General features: G+C 39.5%; 2 protein-coding genes and 1 long non-coding RNA gene across 5 annotated transcripts; 2 read left to right on the top strand and 1 right to left on the bottom strand.

The window, feature by feature from the left end:
* Positions 1 to 52: 52 nt before the first annotated feature.
* LOC141775024 (protein SPMIP1) lies at positions 53 to 9501 on the top strand. 3 transcript variants are annotated; one of them, XM_074647943.1, is made up of 6 exons: positions 53 to 125; positions 4322 to 4363; positions 5257 to 5435; positions 5562 to 5733; positions 6425 to 6527; positions 7928 to 9501. In XM_074647943.1, exons 3-6 carry the CDS (start codon positions 5260 to 5262, stop codon positions 8044 to 8046), a joined length of 570 nt encoding a protein of 189 aa, XP_074504044.1. In that variant the 5' UTR covers positions 53 to 125; positions 4322 to 4363; positions 5257 to 5259; the 3' UTR covers positions 8047 to 9501. The 3 variants fall into 3 exon arrangements, with proteins under 3 accessions (XP_074504044.1, XP_074504034.1, XP_074504052.1); XM_074647933.1 differs by having other exon boundaries at positions 54 to 125; positions 4294 to 4363; XM_074647951.1 differs by lacking the exon at positions 53 to 125 and having other exon boundaries at positions 4309 to 4363; positions 5227 to 5435.
* Positions 990 to 1761, top strand: LOC141777800 (uncharacterized). Its single transcript, XR_012595974.1, has 3 exons — positions 990 to 1072; positions 1246 to 1346; positions 1494 to 1761. It is a non-coding gene; the product is annotated as an uncharacterized LOC141777800 (long non-coding RNA).
* A 1392-nt stretch (positions 9502 to 10893) lies between the features above and the next one.
* LOC141775015 (complement C1q subcomponent subunit B-like) lies at positions 10894 to 16013 on the bottom strand. The gene is made up of 5 exons (XM_074647921.1): positions 15853 to 16013; positions 14309 to 14474; positions 13311 to 13542; positions 12544 to 12661; positions 10894 to 11220 (listed from the first exon to the last, which is right to left on the bottom strand). The coding sequence occupies exons 1-5, from the start codon at positions 15868 to 15870 to the stop codon at positions 11011 to 11013; spliced, it is 744 nt and encodes a 247-aa protein (XP_074504022.1). The 5' UTR covers positions 15871 to 16013; the 3' UTR covers positions 10894 to 11010.
* Positions 16014 to 21695: the final 5682 nt, after the last annotated feature.

Genomic DNA, 21695 nt, shown 5'->3' with positions numbered 1-21695 from the left:
CACCTCATCCATTTTTAAATAGCCAATCACAGCTTCCAGCATGTCCATTGACGCGATGCGGAGGAGGGACTTTTGAACTATTCACCGCCGTCTCGTCGCAGAAACGTCTATTCAGTTAAAGACAGGTAAATGTCATTATTAACATTATATTCAGTTACAGACAGGTAAATGTCATTATTAACATTATATTCAGTTAAAGACAGGTAAATGTCATTATTAACATTATATTCAGTTAAAGACAGGTAAATGTCATTATTAACATTATATTCAGTTAAAGACAGGTAAATGTCATTATTAACATTATATTCAGTTAAAGACAGGTAAATGTCATTATTAACATTATATTCAGTTAAAGACAGGTAAATGTCATTATTAACATTATATTCAGCTAAAGACAGGTAAATGTCATTATTAACATTATATTCAGTTACAGACAGGTAAATGTCATTATTAACATTACGTAACAGTGATATTGGATTCTCTTAGACAATACGGATTAAACGTGTTTTAGCTTTCTGGCGTGTTTTAATGTGGGCTGATTAAGAGTCGCTGTGAAATCAATGAATAGGTTTGTAATGTTACTCTGTCTGAGCTAGCCTGGCTTTAATTATGTTAGCTAGACTTGGTGAATAAGTTACCAATCACTTTATCATCTGTTCAGAGCTCTGATCATTATGCTGAGGCTACGTTACAGTTACAGTTACAGTTACATAGAGGTAACGTTACTCCTACTGTATGAGCTCCTCAGCGTTGTTAAACTACCACAGTCACTTCTTTTAGCTCAGACAGGTAAGATAACTGTGGTGTTATATTAATGATTATATGATCATAAACGTTACATTAAACGTTCATACTAAAGTTATATAAACATGACTGTAGTTTGCAAGGTTTTTCAAGGTAAAAGAAACATAATTATCATATGTGTGAAATTGTTTCTACATATAAGTTTTATTTCAATGTCTGTTTAGACTTCTCCAGGCTGTCGGTCATCCTGTATCCTCTGCCCCAGAAGCTCAGCCTGCAGTTCAGTCTGAATCCTCACCTGGTGTCTCAGGTGGCAGAAATACAGTTGGTAAGTAATGTTTACATAAACCTCACAACAAAGCAATAGTAACAGTTGGGTCGAATCTATTTAACATACAACAGACAGCATACGGACATTAAGACACTATATGTTACATGTAGTGTAATTTCACAGCAGTTTATCCTGCTTATTTGCTTACTGATGACAAATTGTATGTTTAGGGGACGGGCATGGTGTGCCAGGTATGGATCTGGTTGACAGCCTTGCAGAGCACCTGGTAGAACTGAGGACACAGAGCTCCATGACTCTCAGCAACCAGCAGGTTAGTAATATCTGTAATTTGGAATACCATGCTCAGTCCAAAAAGAATAAGACAATGTTGTTGTTTTCATTTCATTAATTACTCACATAAGCCTGTTGTGTGAATAAATATTCAGTCTCTGTTGTTCTTTTCATGTTTTTTTATAAGGGAAGCACAATTGTGGCCCTGTAGCAAAACCTGCTGGACGTTGACAGAGGGCCCAGCAATCTACAGTGGGCTGGTCACTGCCGGAGGCCCCGCTGGAGTCTGAGCTGAAGGAGTTTCTGGTGAATCTGTGTGCTGTAAATCATTCTGTCTGATGTTGCAGGGAATCAGACCCAATGACAAACATTAAGAATAGTATTATCTTCTTCAAATTATTTGTTCTTGTTGTTTCACGTGTTCCAGGCCCAAAGACAATAAAGTTAAAGCTTTAATATCATTACTGTCTCAATTCATGTGTATTACTATGGTTATTTTTTTAATTAATTACACACAGCAAGTCCATCCCAATATTGCTCAACTATTCTCCAGTACATTATGATTTATTCTACTAACATTTTGACCTATCTTGCCTAACAGTTCATTAATCAGTCATAAGGAGGATGTATGCAATAATAATAATGCAAAACATCATCATGGATGATGATAATGTTTTGTATATTTGTTATCTGTAGTAATCTACCAGTTATATGACTGTATAAGGAAACCTGAACGATTTTCAATATTAATGTGTTAGTTGCAGTGCACAAGTCTTGCATTAAAATTATATCTTGAGTCAATTCAAGTTTACGCGAGCAACACAAACTATTTTTTACTGCATATTATAAACTTCGACCCTGCCAGAGACGAGATTCGAACTGCCTCTCAAGTGGACATGTATTGTTCCCCCCGAAAAGCACAAAAAATAATGTTTTTATTCTTTAACAAAAATACTATGGTGTATAAAGACTTCAAAACACCATGAGGGTGAAAATAAGAGCTACAGAGTTGTGTTTTCTTCTCTCTTTCTCTCTTTTTCTTTCTTTTCCTCCTCTTTTCCTCCTCTTTTCCTCTCCCCCCTTTCTCCCCCTTTTTCCACCTTCTTCCCCCGCCCATCCAGACTATCGTTCCCCAGCTTCAGATTTATATAATCTAGATGGGACTGGTCTAATCAGGAGTGGCATTCTGTGCTTGCAGGCGGGGTGGAGACTTGTGATTTAACAGCCGTCATTAAATATAACTAGATTGTTCTTATCTATAAAATCTTGTAAAACTATTCCGTTTCTGTCTCTGTTCTTACTTCCCCATTGTTCATTGTGTGCATTAAAGTCCCCTACCCAAACTACTGCTTCCTTCATCTTATCCATCCTTTCCTGAACATAGCTTTCTTCTGCTGTTCCGGTTGGGCCGCAACCGTCACCTGCTGTTCCGGTTGGGTCGCAACCGTCACCTGCTGTTCCGGTTGGGTCGCAACCGCCACCTCCTGCTCCGTCTGGTTCGCCGGTTGGGCCGCAACCGTCACTTCCTGTACCGGTTGGGCCGCAACCGCCACCTGCTTTACCGGTTGGGCCGCAACCGCCACCTGCTTTTCCGGTTGGGTCGCAGTCGTCACCTGCTGTTGCGGTTGGGCCGCAATCGTCACTTCCTGTACCGGTTGGGCCGCAACCGCCACCTGCTGTTCCGGTTGGGCCGCAACCGCCACCTGCTTTTCCGGTTGGGTCACAGTCGTCACCTGCTGTTCCGGTTGGGCCGCAGCCGCCACCTGCTTTTCCGGTTGGGTCGCAGTCGTCACCTGCTGTTGCGGTTGGGCCGCAACCGTCACTTCCTGTACCGGTTGGGCCGCAACCGCCACCTGCTTTACCGGTTGGGCCGCAACCGCCACCTGCTGTTCCGGTTGGGCCGCAACCGCCACCTGCTTTTCCGGTTGGGTCGCAGTCGTCACCTGCTGTTCCGGTTGGGCCGCAGCCGCCACCTGCTTTTCCGGTTGGGCCGCAACCTCCACCTGCTGTTCCGGTTGGGCCGCAACCTCCACCTGCTGTTCCGGTTGGGCCGCAACCGCCACCTGCTTTACCGGTTGGGCCGCAACCGCCACCTGCTGTTCCGGTTGGGCCGCAACCGTCACCTGCTGTTCCGGTTGGGTCGCAACCGTCACCTGCTGTTCCGGTTGGGCCGCAACCGCCACCTGCTTTACCGGTTGGGCCGCAACCGCCACCTGCTGTTCCGGTTGGGCCGCAACCGTCACCTGCTGTTCCGGTTGGGTCGCAACCGTCACCTGCTGTTCCGGTTGGGTCGCAACCGCCACCTCCTGCTCCGTCTGGTTCGCCGGTTGGGCCGCAACCGTCACCTCCTGCTCCGGTTGGGCCGCAACCGTCACCTCACCGTTTTCAACTTCAACTAGCTAGCACGCGAGCTTATCAACTCCTTGATCATAACAGAATATAATAACTTTCACCACTGCTCATTTTAGAAAGGCCACCGCAAGAAAACATGTTCTTTGTTTAGATTATCAAACGGACAATGGATCATAGATGTGGCAAGTCATAGTCAAGTCAGCACACTGACACACTGACAGCTGTTGTTGCCTGTTGGGCTGCAGTTTGCCATGTTATGATTTGAGCATATTGTTTTATGCTAAATGCAGTACCTGTGAGGGTTTCTGGACAATATCTGTCATTGTTTTGTGTTAATAATTGATTTTAATATAATAAATATATACATACATTTGCATAAAGCAGAATATTAGTCCACTCCCATGTTGATAAGATTATTAAATACTTGACAAATCTCCCTTTAAGGTACATTTTGAACAGATAAATAATTCTGAGATTAATATGCGATTAACTATTTGAATCAATTGACAGTCCTAATAATAACCATTTGTGGCCACAGGGGTCGCTGTTTAGCAAAGGTTAAAGGCTTTAAGCATAGGTTAGTGTAACAGGATGTGTGTATGTGTGTGTGTGTCTCATGTTTCCTTGTGTTACAGTTATCTGATCCACAACTCATCTCCACAGTGAGCAGCTGATCCTGTACAGCTCTGCATCAGGCACAATAAGGTAAAAGAAGATATTTAACAATTATGTAAACGTATTATTTCATAATGAGATTTCAGCAACGCAGCATCTCTACCATCTAAACTCTGGCATTCAGCTTGTTGTATGTTATAAGTCTTCAAGCTTTCAAAGCCTTTACCTTGTTTTTTTCTTTCTTTGTTTTTTGGTGGTAAAAGAGATCAATTTGTATTTATTGTGTTGTTTGTGGTGGTGCAGCAGTTACTGTCAAACCTCGCTGACTTTCTTTGGTTTTTACATCTTCATAAACAATGACAGCTAAACTGTAAATTAACCCGATAATAACTTTATAATTCGTTTTAACGCCACTAATTTCTTTAACGCATTAACACAATTTGCATTTTTTTGCTCAATTTTAAAGCTATAGTGAAGATACTGGTATCTTATGAAAATAACAAACCTATAGATGATTTATTATTTTAGCCCCTTTCTGGCCTGAATTTCGAGCCATACGACTCATTTTAGAGTCGCACTGAATTTCAGCTTCGTCGGGTGTCGTTTGCCGTGCAGTGTACAGGGGGGACCGAGGACAGATTAACTCCTACTGACCAGCCGTGTGATCACTGAGGTCGTGGCTGATGATCGGACTGTACAGTGTGGTCACATAAATCGTGAGCTTTGGCTTTACATCTCAAGCGACCTACTCGTACAGTAGGAGTAGGAAGTACACAACAACATTTCTAAAATCGTACAGTGTCTGCCCAGCTTTAGGAATCCATCGGTACCAACCATGTCATACTAGCTTGTCATGAAGGAGGTTAAATAACGCTCCAAACTTAAACAAAATTTTGGCGAGGAAAAACTGGCATGTTGATTTTCAAAGGGGTCCGATGACCTCTGACCTCCAGATATGTGAATGAAAATGGGTTCTATGGCAGGAGATGTGTCACCTGCTGACGACCCAGGGCCAGAACTGCTACCGAGAGCAGATCCAGAAGGAGATGTTGACCCGTTTGGCCTGGAAGAGCCGCTATGCCGACCTCTACCCGTCCCGCCACAATCCCCGAAACGACAGCACAGAACCAACACAGCTGCCCCGCCGGACCGCTGACTCCCGGTCAGCTGATTTATTCACATTAAACCTGCCGCTGTTTACAGTTTTGTCTTTATTAGTTGACTTTTGTAAAATCATATTTATGTATCGCGCAAACTATTGATGATGTGCTCATGCTTCCTCCACCAGGGCTGTCCTTCCTCCTGTCACCAGGACAACGGAGAAGCAGAGCGACCTTCCTCCTCCTCCTCCTCCTCCTGTCCTCTCTTTGGACGGGGAGGAGCGTCTCAGTGTGGCCCCCCTGATGAGGCCAGTTTCTCCTCAGACCAGACACTCTCTCTATCAGGACTCCTCACACCACGTACGAACCACTGTGACAACAACATACATGATGTTTGGTTTAAAATGTCCCTGGTAACACTTCTTTTTACAGGTCCGCCAGCTTTATGGTAATTAGGTGATAATTAGCAAGTAGCCTATTTCTTTGGAATTACTGCCAAATTACCTCAAAATGTAGCTCAAAAAAGACTCTAAAATGGGGCCAGAAACGGGCTGAAATCACGAATTGCGTCGATGCGTTAAAGAAGTTAGTGGCGTTAAAACAAATTATGGAGTTATTATGGTGTTAGCATTGACAGACCTAATTACAATACTTCAAATGAATATTGAGAAATAAATACTACGTCACTGCTCCGACCATTGAATAACGCCGTGGGTGGGTTTACATTGGAGTTAGTTGAAAGCCCAGTTCGTCACATACTGTTACTAAAGGGCGCCTCTGTGCGTCGGTTTCCGATGCCGAGCGCCGCTGACCAAATGGAGGTATTTGACGAGTTGGGGGTGAGAACAGGTTGCTTCAATTGTTTAGGATTTCTTTTTTTTTTTTTTACTTGTTTCCCAAGTGTAAACAAAGCTAATAATGCAAATACTTCTTCAGCTCCACCATCACCACGCAGCCAGACATTTCAGAATTTGGTTGGTTCCCATATTTCTGCCAAATGTTTGAAATATCATATGTTTACAAGTCATTTTAAACAAAATGTCCTCCGCAGGGGAAAGGGCGGCGTCTGTACCTGCAGAGACGTGGCCACATTAGACCCGAGGAGAAGTTTGACTTTCCTCTGCTCTCGTCCTGGGAGTACGGCTGGAGGCTGGGTAAGTTCAGAACAGCCTCACGACAGTTTGTAATATTGTCACGGATTTTAATCTATTTGATTCGTGTACATATGGTGCCTTTAAATGAAACTCGTAAGCTCGTGATTACAACATCGGAAGTCGTGTGATATGCTTGACGTTCAAGTGGTGAGAACACCGCTGCTAAGCAACAGCTTACAGGGGGTCTTTAGGGGGAGATAGCAGGTCAACAGTAGATGTCACATAGAAGTGGTGTACATCATCTGAAAGCTGGGAACCTGAAGATTAATCTGAGATGCAGCTCAGCACTGTGGGTCAAGTTGTTCTCATCATGAATCAGAAATAAACGTGAATTAATTAATTATTTAAAATGAATTGTAAAAGTGTAAAAGGGTTTAAAACATTATGATCGAAGTATATGATGGTCATCTCCATTCTATATTATGTCTCATAAGTTGTTGCAGCAACTTTTGGGTTGATACCATTTGTTACACAGATTTAGTGCTAAATTATCACATATCTTGAGGTCAGAGGTCAAGAGACCCCTTGGAAAATGGCCATGACAAAACTTGCCCATCTTCCATGCCCAACTTTGGAGCGTTATTTAGCTTACTTTTTATCAAGCTAACATGATCAATGGATTCCTTAAGTTTTCTAGTTTCATATGATATCCGTAGCTTCACTCTAGTCCTAAACTGAACCTACTAGAGCCTCTGAAAGACAGTAAAGACAGTCGAGAACGCGTCTCAAGGGGCTTGCAAGCAGGTAACATAATGCAGTAAATGCAAAGTCATGATGACAGAGGGAAAAGATGAGGCCGTTGGGAATATCAACATTTTCCTCAGACATGTTATAAAATGACAAAGAAAAACAATATACAACTAAAATTACAATATATTCACTTATTATGCACCAAAAAATTAACTTCCAAGGCCTCCGCCGTCAACAAACACGTCACAACTCGTGAACTTGGAGCTTTCAGAAGCTTTCCACTTCCAAGGTCGTGAATATCACAAGAGGGGGGCGTTCATATGGACTCCTCTCCTGAACACGGTGAACACCACCACATTAGAAGGCATCAATATACACAAATTTCCATATTTTTTGTGACACTCTGCAGGAAAAAAAAAAAAAGTGAAATTCGTGTCTATGTACACAAATCAATACATTCAATTTCGTGACTATTTCACAAACTGCTCTGCAACTGAGCTGTAAGGTTGAAAGCTGCTTTACTTCTGTTACTAACTGTAACTGGCAGGAATGGTGATGATGATGATGATGATGATGATGATGATGATGATGATGATGCATTATGATTAAATACATATGTCTGCATTTATAGCACCATATTCCTATGTATTCTCTCTTTGCTCTAGAACAGTTATTTCCTCCAGATTAACGGCGTCTGTCTGGATCCACAGGTGACTATACTCTGGATTACAGAACTCCGTCCCGCGCCAAGTCGTCAGTGGTGAAGAACACTTTCTACGCCAGGAACGGCGTGTTCAGCAACCCGTCAGCCACCGACACGCTGGGCTGAAGTTCAGCCTTCAGACACCAGGGGTCGCTCTTTAGTAGGAGTATAGAACAGCTAACAGGCTTTTATGTGATAAACACCATTCATGTTTGTTTCAAAGGAACAGTGTGTAACAATCAGAAATGGAATATAATGTTAATATCCAGCCCAGTCGCACTGCAGCTCGTAAAATAGTCACGAAATTGAATGTATTGATTCGTGTACATAGACATGAATTTAAATTTTTTTTCCTGACGGTCAGCATGATATCAATTTGTATGTAATCCACGTAATTGTGAACCAGGAAGTATAGAGAGCGGCTTAGGGAGGAGGTCGGGGTGGATAGGTGGGTCAAACACCAGACCTTCACCAGGAGACCGCTGTTCATGTCCCGTGTGAAACCAGAAGTCAACGTTGATTTATTTGTCACGTAACTTCCGTACCTAGGTTACGCCACTTCTGGTGTTATTGAAACCATAACCAAGTCGATCTTTTCCTAAACCTAACTAAGTAGTTTGTTGCCTAAACCTAACCAAGTTGATATTTTCCTAAAACTAACTATGTAGTTTTATTTTGAAAAGACTGGAGCGGGAATTGACACGTGTTGCTAGACACTCGTTGGAAACGCACGAAAAATATGTTTTTGACAGTCGTGCTGAGGGTCACTAACAAAAGGGGAAATTTGTGTCTATGTACACAAATCAAATAAATTAAATGTTGTGACTATTTCATAAACTGCTGTGAGACTGTGACTTTCTGCTTTTTGGCTTTGCAGCTTAGAGCAAAAAAAGCCAAAGATAATAAGCAGAAGAAGTATACAATACACATCAACAGTAACTTACATAAGTGATAGAATTTCTGCTGTACATAAATACCAGCCCTGTCTCCTAAAAGTTACGTTACAATACAACGAAACGCATTATGAATTTTTTTGAGAGAAACTGGATTTTCAGTTTATAGATGAAGCTTTAATTATTTTGTGTTTGAGTGATTGATTAGAAAACACTATTATCAGATGTTTGATATAACATCTGAAAGATATATAATATTATATTATCTATGACGGGGTTAGAGGGTCTGACCATTCAGGTTCCTTGTGGTGATGACGATCCTCTTCTTCCTGTAACACTGTCTGTTAACCATCCATGTGGCTGTAAGGTTAAGTGTCTCCCAACCTGATGCTGTGTGATGGATAATTAATGAGCTCCTGGCCAGGTATCAGTCAGAGAGACGTTCACCTGATACCTCAGTGTTTTTAAACACTGAGCCACTGGAGGAAGTGTTACACACCACAACATTAAATATTTGATCACCAATCAGTCATAGTGAGTCCATTATGCCTCCGCCAAGCTTTTATTCCTGTTGTAAGGATGTGTTAGTGTATAAAGTATAAACCTATTTAATGTTTAAATACGCTGATATTATCTTGCTCTAGATGTATTTACACATTATACGGCTCCTTCATGAGTTGGTGGAAACTTATTTAAATCAGTCTTTTAATATCACAAAATTTGGATTATAGAAGTCCTAGTGCTCTAATTCAGCATCTGCACAACATGCACATGAGCAGATTGCTGGTAGAAATGTCAAGTATTTAACAGTAATTTTAGAAATTTGAGGTTTATTGAGGATACATGATAGAAGAGTTTTAAATGAAGTGTGTCTAAGTGCTTATAATTAAAGGGCCAGTGTGTAGGATTTAGGAGGATCTAATAGCAGAAATGGAATATAATAGTCATGATTATGTTGTGTTTTCGTTAGCTTAGAATGTGCCCTTCATATTGTAAGGCAGGCTTCTCGTTGCCTTTCACAATAAACGTACTTGTTACTGAATTAAACTACGGTAGGGCTGTGGGTAAAGCAAGAGCACGTGGACAGCTTCGTCCGTGCAACAGGATCCACTTTAATGTCTGACGAACAGGACAACCGAACACCGATAACCACAAAGTGGCACATTACTTCTTACATCATATCACTCCGCCAAGCTTAATCATCACTCACATTTTAAGCAAGTAAGGTGCGCCATATTATATAGTTCCAGATCTAAATTAAGGAGCAGAATACAATATGTATACTGTGTACAATGTGTGCCATTAATTGACTTACATCAATTCTAAATAATAAATCTGAGAAAAATAAGGTAATCTACAAAATAAATCTTTACAAAAAATAAATCGAATCTTCTGCATTATTAAAAAGGGAAAATATTACTGTGATTAATATATAAAATATATTAAAAGGTGCAGTTGTTGTGCTCTCTCTCACAGCTACCCAGTCCAGCGTGGCTCACGGCTCCTAACACTTTAAATCTGGAATTTATAGAGTATACACAGTTACAATAACTGTATGTATAGGCTTGTAAAAGGAACTATTCCACCACGGACAGACCCACATCTGGCCTTACTGGCCAACCTGCTCCGGCAGGAGCTGGAGCTGGAGAGCTCTGCGGCCGGCAGCAGCAGCTCCTCCTCAGTCTTGGAAAGGGAGGAGTGAGGGGAGGGGTACTCAGTTGGTTGCAATCTGCAACCACAACACTAGATGCCACTGTCCCTTTAACAGTCTCAGGAAACATTAATAATGTAGATGCATGTCACTCAATGTGGAAGCAATAGTAGGTTTCAGTGTTGTTTTCATTTTATTTTTGATGGTGGGGCGACAAGTTGTTTATATTTGGATCACAGATTGTACCTTTAAAATGTTCTAAAACAACTGAATAAAGCTGGTGAATTGTTCACTGTTGCGGATTTATTCCACTGGGATTAAAAACAACAACAAAAAAACAGACTATTGGAAAGCTAGCTAAAATGGTATATTTTTGGACAATCAGTAATGTAAATGACACACTGATATAGCACTTCAAGGCAGCAGAGACACTATTGAGTCAATCTTTATTAATTATGCAGATTTTTGCACTATTACAGAAAACACAGTTAATCGCTGTAAATGTGATGATGTCAGCAGTGATTGAATGGACGGGAGGTCGGGGCTCTATGCGGTGGAAGAGATCAGGAAGCCGGTGAAGGTGTGACTGGTGCTGCTCTGGGTCGTCACTATGTTGTTGTACCTGGTCGCCTGCAGCGAGACCGTGTCTTCGGCCTCCAGCTCCAGGACCGCCGAGCCGGAGGTGACCAGGAAGCCCTCAGACGTGTCGCACAGCGTCATGTGACTTTCGCTGCCCTTCATCAGCGTCAGACACACCTATGTGATCATACAAACACACAAGGGTTGAAGAAGTACTCAGATCTGGTAAATGTGGGGCTCATTTTAATGATTTTATATACTGCTGGGTTATGGAGGACAGAACCTGCCAAAATAAAAAAATAAATGAATAAATAAATAAATGACTTGATAAATAATTATGCCATTAAAAGTAACAAAAAATAATAATATATGTAGTCATTAATTAATTGATAAAATGTGACATAAATTGATATTTCTGTTTTAATTTGCTTTTTTACTTATTTACCTTTGTATTAATTCCCTTATTTATTTACTCTTCTGTTTATTTTCCACTTTTATTTATTCATGTATTTATTTTTGAGGATTTTTTTTAATGTATTTGTTTATTTGTCTGCATTTATTTATTTATTCATTTTTTCATTTTTTTTTTTCATTAATTAATTCATAAAATGTGACAAATTTTTATTTTAATTTTCCTTTGTATTAATTCCCTTATTTATTTACACTTCTATTAATTTCCACTTTTATTTATGTATTTATTTTTATGAATTGTAAAATGTATTTATTTATGAATTTATTATTATTATTTGCACAATGAAGCAGAAATGCATAAATAAATGTAAAAATAAATGTATGAATAAATGTATAAAGAAAAGAATACAGAAGTTTGGGGAAATAAATAGTGGGTGAAATGCAAAGGGAAAATCATGCATAAATAAATTAATAAATAAATGCTTAAACACATACATAAATACACACATTTAAAAATAAACATAAAATAAAGTCCAAAAATTATCCAAAAATCCCCAAATAAATAAATACATTTAGAAATTCCTAAAAATAAATACATGAATAAATAACAGCGGAAATTAGATACAGCTTTCATTTTGATTCAAATATATTGTACATATTCTTTATCGATTTTTTTTCCTATTCTTTTTTTTCATCTATTCTTTATTTATGTTTCTTGATTTTTGTACTTACTTTTCTTTCTTTTTTTATTATTATGTTGTGCATCAATACAACAAATTAAATTCCTTGTACATTATTAATAAACGTGATTCTACTAAATCCAGCTGTCTGAAAAGTTTAATATTTAATATGTAGTGGAGTAAAAGTATAAAGTAGCACGACATGGAAATGAAAAAAAATAATTACCTCAAACTTGGGCTAGTAAATGTACTTTTTCAACCACATGTTTAAATGACTAAATCAGATTCTTGAGGACAAAATGAAGCAAATCAAAACGAAGAGACTGAAAAGAGGACAGAAACAGTGAAACTAGAAAGACGCTGACGGATATACAGATTAGTTCTGTGAGAACAAACTCTTCAGACTCACTCTGCTCTTTGCTGAAACATGATAACTGAAGAAATAGACGCCTCTGACGGTGCATGTGAACGTCCCGTTTGTCAGGGATTCTCCTTGATACTGATGATCCAGATCCGGCAAAATCTCTCTGAGGGAAGTTTTTACACAAACAGGTTTACAGAGTTAGTTTTATTGATTATTTTTACCATCCATGCATCCATCAAAATCTGCTCTATTTGAATCAAAGTCTTATGACAGTAGTGAGACTGTCAATCACATCTGATCAAACACCTTCACACAGTCCTGATAACGCAGATTAGCTGAGTTTTTGACTGTTAATCTTTTTAAAAGATATATATTTTTTCCCCCAAATTAACTTTGAATGTTGTTTATTTAGTCATGAATATTTAATACTTTATAGCCCCCTTTTCTGTTAGTAACCATGATGAGGTTTTAGTCTTCTGCTAACCACAGCAGTTAGCAGAGGGCTCAATTTTAGCAACATTTACTCTCCGTCTATGAAACGTTTCTCTGATATTGTAGCTCGCTGGAGCCTCGAATCTCAGTTTGTCATCTCAAATGTCTGTGATATCTGGATTCTGGCACCCAACAACACAGCAAGATGACATTTTAGATGTGTAACTTTAGCCCACTGCTAGTGTTAGCCTCCAGTCTTTCCTTTGTTGAGCCTCCAGCTAACACCGTGACCTCATCATGACGTCAACACTAAAAGGCGTTTAATCACATTAAATGCCTCTTATGCTCCGTCTGTGACCTTTAACCTTCACAGCACTGACTTGTTGAAGTTGATGGCGGTGTCGATCTCTGGTGAGTGTGATATCTCCCGTTTGTAGGAGAAGAAGGATTTCTGCTGGTTGGAAGGGTTGAAGGGCCGTCCCTTCTCACCTGGCTGGCCTGGACCACCGGGAGGCCCCGAAAGACCCAAGTCCCCCTTCAGCCCAGGCCGTCCTGGGGGGCCCCACAGACCTGGCAACCCCATCTGGCCCCTGACAGGCTCACCTGTCTCACCTGCTCATACAGAAAAACACTTATCACACGTGACAAAAGACTTAAGACAAAAGAAAGGCGTTATATTTTAAAAAATATAAAAAACACATGGTGAAGATCTTCATTTGCTTGTTTTGTCTATTTTCCCTGTTTTGTTTATCTCGTGTATCGTCCACTGGTCTACAGGTGGCGGTAATGCGGCAAGATACGCAGATATAGAAGAAGACTGCTGGATGTAAACAATGCAGGTGTCAAACTTTTAGGAAAAGTCAACTTTGCAAATGTTTAATGTGGCAGTAAATGCATTCAACATGTTTGTTCGACCTCAATGAACAGGAACAGTGTAAACATAACTTTTGTGTCTTTACAAGAAAAATTCACAGGCATCTTTATATGGAGGATGAAACCTGCCAACATAATAAATAAATATATGACTCGATAAATAAATAAATAAATATGTAATTAAATATAGAAAAAATAATAGAAAAAATAAATGTAGGCATTGATTAATTGATAAAATGTGACAAATTGATATTTCTGTTTTAATTTGCTTCTTAATTTATTTTTCGTTGCATTACTTCCCCTATCTATATACTCTTTTTTTTAATTTTCCCTTTTATGCATTTTTTTTTTTTTTTACTTTTACATTTATCTATTTATTTTAACAGGAACATTTAATCAGTCACACTGACACATTTTAGTCAGATTTACATTAAAACAACATGAAGGAAAACGTGTGAACGTAAATGTATGATGTATAATGTCTTAGTGTCCAGTAGGAGCTCACCAGGGTCTCCCTTCTCTCCTAGGGGACCGTCCCTGCCGTTGGGCCCATGGCTGCCCGGTATCCCAGGGATCCCTGGGATTCCCCCGCTGCAGGACTGAGTGACGACCGGGGTGATGTGAACTAAGAGCAGAAACGCTGCAGTGGTGCAGCTCAGCCACCGGGGGGCCTGAGTGAACACAGATAAACACACTTGTTTTTGGCACAAAGGTATGGAGGACAGAACCTGCCAAAACAAAAACTAATTGAATAAATAAATAAATAAATCATTAAAAGTAGCAATAAATAATATTAAAAATAAATGTAGCAATTAATTAATTGATAAAATGTGACATAAATTGATATTTATGTTTTAATTTGCTTCCTTATCTATTTATCTTTGAATTAATTCCCTTATTTATTTGCGATTGATCTGTACACCTGCACAGGTACGAGTTGATAAGCAGACACCGTTAGCTAGCTAGCTAGATAGCATATAGTCATCCACTCTGACCCCATGATGACACACGTTGAGTGACAGCCCCCTCATTTGCATAATGAGGCAGAAATGCATTAAGAAATGTAAAAGGAAAACAAAACAAAAATAAATAAGGGTTGAAATGCAAAGCAAAAAGCATGAATTAATAAATAAATACATACACTTAAAAATAAATATAAAAGAAATAAAAAAGAAATGCAAAAATAAATTAATTAATTTAAAATAATTATACAAATAAATACATAAATAATTAAAAAGTAAAATTAAACAGAAGAGTAAATAAATAACGGAAATAAAACAAAGTTAAATAAATATAGAAGCAAATTAAAGCAGAAATTTGATCAATTAATTAATGGCTAAATTTATTTGTAATATTATTTTGTTACTTTTAATGACGTATTAGTTATTTATTGAGTAATTTATTTATTTATTCATTTATTTTTGATTTTGGCCGGTTCTGTCCTCCATACTAAGGCGGACAAACCTTAAACTTTATCCATAGGCAAACCCAAACCCAAAACTAAACTCCAAGTCTTAACCCTAAAATGTCCTGATCTGCCTTTTGGGGACCAGCTCTTTGTCCCAGAATGGAAGGTTTTCCTGCAGCTGACTTGATGGTTTTCTTAAATTTGTATTTTAATCATCAGAAATTGGATCAGTAAAACACAACAAGTTGACAGTGACACACATTATACACATTGTAGAAAGAGTGCATTCCTGAAGAGTTATCTGACAACAGCAATATGCAAATTGTTCATCATAGGGCTGTAATATTTTGATTATTTTAGCTTGTTATCCAAAAATTATATATAGCCTATGTACACAGTATGATATACAATGTTATCAAGATATCATACATTTAAGATTAAGACAAATTAATGCGTAAAGAAAATAAATCTGCATTTAGATTTAAGCCTTTTAAGGACATGCAGCTCTAACAGCTCTGCCCCAGCAAGGCAGATACTACTGTACCACGTTTAAAGGCTAAAAACACTTCTGGTCTCAACAGTGCTTCTATCTGAATAGATGATTTATTATTCTTTGATTTGGTAGGACTCAAAATTCTCACCATTAGCAGGTAAAGCATGTCACTCGTGTTGCGGTGGAGCGATGATACGCTAATGGAGGTGAAGAGCTGTCCTGCTTCACAGAGACGGTCAGGAACAAATAAGAACAGGAAGTGAAACAGTTCAAGAGAACGTGATCACTGCTCTGGTGGTAATATCATTGTTAGGATGTAATACTGACTAGTCACTGAAGGAAGCGCCCTGCTTTCAGTGGTGAAATGAAACAAAGTACTTATACTCACATACTGTACTTTAAATGTGAGGTACTTGCATTTCATGTTACTTCTACTTCTTTTTTGAAGTAAATATTGTACTTTTCACTGCAATACATTTATCTGACAGCATTCATTTTGTAGATTAAGGGCCCTATTTTAAAAAGTGCATAATCTGGGTGCAAGTTATTAAGTATGTTTTAGTGTCAAAATGCTATTTTCCCTTCAAGCCCTTCTAAAACATTTTCCCACATGGTGACCTGACGTAGATTTCTGCATGATGATGCTGCTACATGTACAGTATATATACATCCTTATAGTATAGTGTATTAATACAGTAACTTAGAAGGCGTGCTCCCAGTTTGGAGAAGCAGACAGGAGTACTGGCATGGAAGCTAAGCAACGTACTGCTGTGGACGTCACGTTAGTTCAGATCAGAAAGTCACACAATAACACAAACAAACTAACTGATCGATGCAGCGGTAGACCAGCAACTCCCCTGTTCTGAGAGGGAAAATTACTGTTTTTGTCAATGGAGTCTGGCAGATTTGAAGAGAGCGATAGAATAGCTTCAGTTCCCCGTCAGAAAGGGCTGTCTGATGGCGAGATAAAGTGGTGAAAATAATCTAAATATAGTGTACACTTAACTTGATATTGATTTTTTTTTTTTTAGATGGTTAAAATGTGTTTTTCTGCTGCTCCCGTCCACAGCCGCTTTACCTCGAAGCCGTTATATTGCTCTCTTCAAAGCCACCAGACCCCTTTCACAAAAACTGTAATTTTACTTTGCAGAACACAGAAGTATACAAACAATCCCACTTTCAGGTATTTCCAAACTTATCACAGCTAACGTTGACTCAGTTAGTGCTAGCGTTCAGATTATTCATAACCTGATTGATGAGCTTACTGTGGTAATTTACGTCACTGCGTTGTGCTAACAAGTAGTTAAAAAGAACCACAACTTTACCAGCTGCAACATTAAAGGGATACGTACACATCAATAAAGTATATCATATTATATGCTATTTTGAAATGGGCCATGAAGTAGAAATATAAAGCAACATAAGATTGAAATACTCAGACAAAATACTTCAAAATTGTACTTAATTACAGTACTTGAGTAAATGTTCTTTCTTCTTTCTGCTGTTCACGTCTTTATTTTTTAGTTTCCTCTCTGGGTTCAATGCCTTTTCCTGTAAATCTGTAATTATTTTACTGCATTTATCTGACAAAACAAATCGCTCATCAGAGGAAGTGAAACACTTTGACAAGAAGTCAGGAGAAACTGAAGAACTGATGATGAAGCATCGTTGAATGTTTCTGATTAAAAATCTTTCCTCCAAATTAACATTTTGTTCTGTTTTTCTCTGAACTTCCTCTCTGTTGTTACTGCTTTCTGGTCTGAACGTCAGTATCTGTTCCACAAAATATTAAATTTCCTCAACTGTATCTATCAAAAAAGACTTGATGTATACTTTTAATAATTACATCCTGTGAAATGTGCCAGTTTGTCATTTTCTGTCTTTCTCAGATCCTCTTTCCATTTCTTGCATTTTGTCGATGTTTTGTTTTTCATTTCTTCAAGTTTGGAACATCAAGCTTTTTCTTGACCTTCTTGTTTTTGGGACGTCAGCCAGTCGTGTCTAAAAGGTAATCAACAAAATTGCAAAAGCTCTTGCAAAAAGACTCGCTGCTCAACGACCTATCCCAACTTCAACCATTGGAGGTCAATGCCTAACCTCAACCATTGGAGGTCAATGTCTAACCTCAACCATTGGAGGTCAATGTATAACCTCAACCATTGGAGGTCAATGTATAACCTCAACCATTGGAGGTCAATGTCTAACCTCAACCATTGCAGGTCAATATCTAACCTCAACCATTGGAGGTCAATTCCTAAACTTACGCATTGGAGGTCAATGTCTAACCTCAACCATTAGAGGTCAATTCCTAAACTATTTGAGGACAATGCCCTACCTTAACCATTAGAGGTGAATGCCTAACCTCAACCATTGGAGGTGAATGCCTAACCTTAACCATTGGAGGTCAATGTCTAACCTTAACCACTGGAGGTCAATGCCTAACCTCAACCATCGGAGGTCAATGCCTAACCTCAACCACTGGAGGTGAATGCCTAACCTCAACCATTGGAGGTGAATGCCTAACCTCAACCATTGGAGGTCAATGTCTAACCTCAACCACTGAAGGTCAATGTCTAACCTCAACCATTGAAGGTGAATGCATAACCTCAACCATTGGAGGTAAATGCCGAATCTCAACCATTAGAGGTCAATTCCTAAACTTAACTATTAGAGGTCAGGCCTAACCTCTACTTTGGAGGTCAATGCCAAACTCAACCATTGGTATAGCCATTTGATTTACATTTTAGAGTCCACTATTCCCATGCTAAATTCATGTTGCCTTCACACGTACAAGGGATATTCTCTAGAAACGTGACATGCATGTAATCCAGTGTAGATTTAATTGTCTCAATGTTACTGTTGACTCTCTGGACACCTTGTCAGAGCTGCATTAAGTTACTGCTAATGCAAATACAACACCCTCTTGCGGCTGCTTCACATTAATAGGTGTTCAACTGGCGAAACAAGGGGTGGCTTTTATTGTGAAGAAGCCACAGGAAACTATGTATTTGTTACTGAGGTTAACTTTGACTGATCGTTAACCAAACATGCATCTACTAAACATTATTGAGTTTGTCTGGCTGCACTGTGAACAAATGCTCCTCTGTTGTATTTTGTAGCTGCTCAACGTGTATTTGCTTTCATGGGTGTCGCAGGACTGAAATCTCAAGTATTATAACACTTAATTGACAGTCACGTAAACATTTCAGATTACAGCTTTAACCTGACACGTATTTACCAAACTTGACATAAACAAGAAATGAACAGAAATGTAAATTCTAGGGCTGTCAATCGATTAAAATATTTAATCGCGATGAATCGCAAATTAATCTCACATTTTTTATGTGTTAAAAGATGGCAAATATGCTTTATGCAAATGTATGGATGTATTTATTATTGGAAATCAATTAACAACACAAAACAATACAGACACATATTGTCCAGAAACCCTCACAGGTAGGCTATCGCATTTAGCATAACAAACATGCTCAAATCACAACATGATATGGTTGGTACCAATGGATTCCTTAGGTTTTCAAGTTTCATGTGATACCAGTATCTTCACTCTAGCTTTAAAACTGAGCCCACTACAACTTAAAAATTGCAGTAGCGTTAATGCGTTAAAGGGACTATTTGTAACTTTCAGAAATGCTTCTTAACAGCGACACCTGTGGCCGTGAAATCAACGAAAGTCAGCGTCGGGCTCGCGCTTGCTCGCTCTCAATATACCTGAACGAGCATCACTCAAAACAGTGAGGCGACACAAGTCAGCTAAAACCACAATATCACTCTATATTTCAGCTGCTTGGCAGTAATGTTAGCTGACCAGACGAAGGTCTCTCCATGAACATGATTTAGATCTGATCCTAGTGTTGGCTTTTCCTGCCCAAGTGCAGGCTGATGCAGCGGGGCTCTCCAGCGTGTCTCCTCTGCTCTCTCCGCCCGCAGCCGGAGAGAGCAGAGGAGACACCGACACCTGGTCGGTAACGAGAAGACAACGTAAATCTCTGTAGAGCTCCGTTACTTCACAAGACACGGAAAACCTCTGTTTGTCTGGAGGAGCTGCAGCAGTTATTTCTGCACAAACGTCCCCTGTGCATTCACTAGATATTCTCAGAGCTAAACTAACTCTTCTGCAGTGTGGAGTGAGCGCGCGTTCACGTCTAGAGGTGGAGCGAGCTGAGCTGTCTGAGTGAAGGCGAGCAGGCAGAGGAGGAGGGTACAGCGGCTACACGCGAACGCGCATATGCGAGCGCGCATGTGTGACGACCCGCTACATTTATACGCTTACAAATTTACAAATAGTCCCTTTAAATAAATTAGTGGCGTTAAAAATTTATTTGCGTTATTATCACATTAACTTTGACAGCCCTAGTAAATTTATTAAGACACGCTCAAGTACGAATGTTAAAGTTGTTTCATTATTATATTAGCCTCAAACACAAACACACAGCATGAAGCAATAATCAGGAACAGGCTTACATGTTGGCAAGAGGAAGGAAGTCCACACTGTCAAACAAATCCAAGAGGTCACGGCTGGGTCAGGAACAGGAAACAGGTAAAAAAATCCATAAACAGGTAACGAGGAAAAATAGGAACAGATCAGGTTCAAGTGCAGATAGCTGGAATGCAAACACATGAGCATCATTGGCAATCAGGCAGGCAATGAGTGGAAAATGGCGGGTTATATACTGCAGGGCTGATGAGGGAAAGTGGAAACAATTGAGCAGGTGAACGAGACCGGTGGGAAAATCTGAGGGCAACTGGTGGACAGGTAGAAAATGGCAATGAAGTGGGAATGTGGTCAAAAGGAGGGACAGAGAGGCAAGAATAAACACACCTGAATCCGTCTTTCTTTAAACAATGCATAGAGATCCAAAGTAGATCACTGTGTTATGAACAGCCTGAGAAGGAAATGGAAATATGGCAAAAAAGGATAAATTACACAAAGTATTCTGGTGTTTTTTTCCAGCTTGTTTAATTGGTTTTCCAGTTCAAATGATCTGTTTATGGACAGACAGAGAAAATAAAATCATTGCATCACATATTTTCATATAGGGTGATAAACTCACACATTAATGTAAACTCTGAGTCTGCATTATGTCTGCATAAACTGTAAATTAAAGGTGTTTTTAAGGGGCACATCTTCCCTTTTGAATGTGAAGCAAATTGGGGCTTAACTGGCAGCACAACACGAAACAGCAGTAGTACCCATATAGGCCTGCATAGAAGTAGTCGAAGTAGAAGAGAAGTTATTGGTCATCGTAATAATTCCTTGTCTCTAAAGACTCCTTCTCTGTTAGTAACCATGATGAGGTGTTTAGCGGCAGAATAATTCTCTGAACACGTTAGTTAACGCTGGCTAGCATGTATTGTTGGCTTGTTTTTTAAACAATGGCTGAAGAACATACTAGTTCCTCTCAATATGTTCTGTCACTCGCTCTCCAGGACCACCAGTGTTAGCTGAGAGAGTTAACATTAACCAACGGCACCAGATTAGCCGACCCCTACGCCGCTGACAGACTACTGCAGGAGGAGGAGACGGCTGACTAATGCTAGTTAGCTAGCTGTTGCGCTGTTGAGCTCATTTTCTGTAGCATGGTGGAATTAGCAAGGTAGCTAGCTAACTAGCCTGTCAGTCCCTAAATGAGTCAAATTGAACAACTTAATGCTTCATCCTCACACTCTGGTCACAGCGTAGGAAAGCACAGTGCTATCACCAGATGAGTGACCACTTTGTTTGGCTAATTTGTGTGTGATATCTGGATTCTGGCAGCCAACAACACAGCAAGATGACATTTTAGATGTGTAACTTGAGCCCACTGCTAGTGTTAGCCTCCAGTCTTTCCTTTGTTAAGCCTCCAGCTAACACCGTGACCTCATCGTGACGTCGACACTCAAAAGAGTCTACTCGGCTTTGAAGAGATTCCTTCCTACCAAGTTATTGTTCTAAAAATATTGTTATGCTGCCCTGTTGGCCAGAGGCCTGTA

The sequence above is a fragment of the Sebastes fasciatus genome, chromosome 1, assembly GCF_043250625.1.
Source record: "Sebastes fasciatus isolate fSebFas1 chromosome 1, fSebFas1.pri, whole genome shotgun sequence".
In the NCBI taxonomy this organism is placed as follows: domain Eukaryota; kingdom Metazoa; phylum Chordata; class Actinopteri; order Perciformes; family Sebastidae; genus Sebastes; species Sebastes fasciatus.
This window is presented reverse-complemented; position numbering and strand designations above follow the sequence as displayed.

Coding starts and splice junctions, on each gene's coding strand:
- LOC141775024 (XM_074647943.1), top strand. CDS start 5,260: ATGTGTCACCTGCTGACGACCCAGGGCCAGAACTGCTACCGAGAGCAG. Junction 5,436..5,561: donor CGCCGGACCGCTGACTCCCG/GTCAGCTGATTT, acceptor TTCCTCCACCAG/GGCTGTCCTTCCTCCTGTCA. Junction 5,734..6,424: donor ATCAGGACTCCTCACACCAC/GTACGAACCACT, acceptor TGTCCTCCGCAG/GGGAAAGGGCGGCGTCTGTA.
- LOC141775015 (XM_074647921.1), bottom strand. Junction 12,662..13,310: donor ACCGCCATCAACTTCAACAA/GTCAGTGCTGTG, acceptor AACTTCCCTCAG/AGAGATTTTGCCGGATCTGG. Junction 11,221..12,543: donor ATGTTTCAGCAAAGAGCAGA/GTGAGTCTGAAG, acceptor ATGATCACATAG/GTGTGTCTGACGCTGATGAA.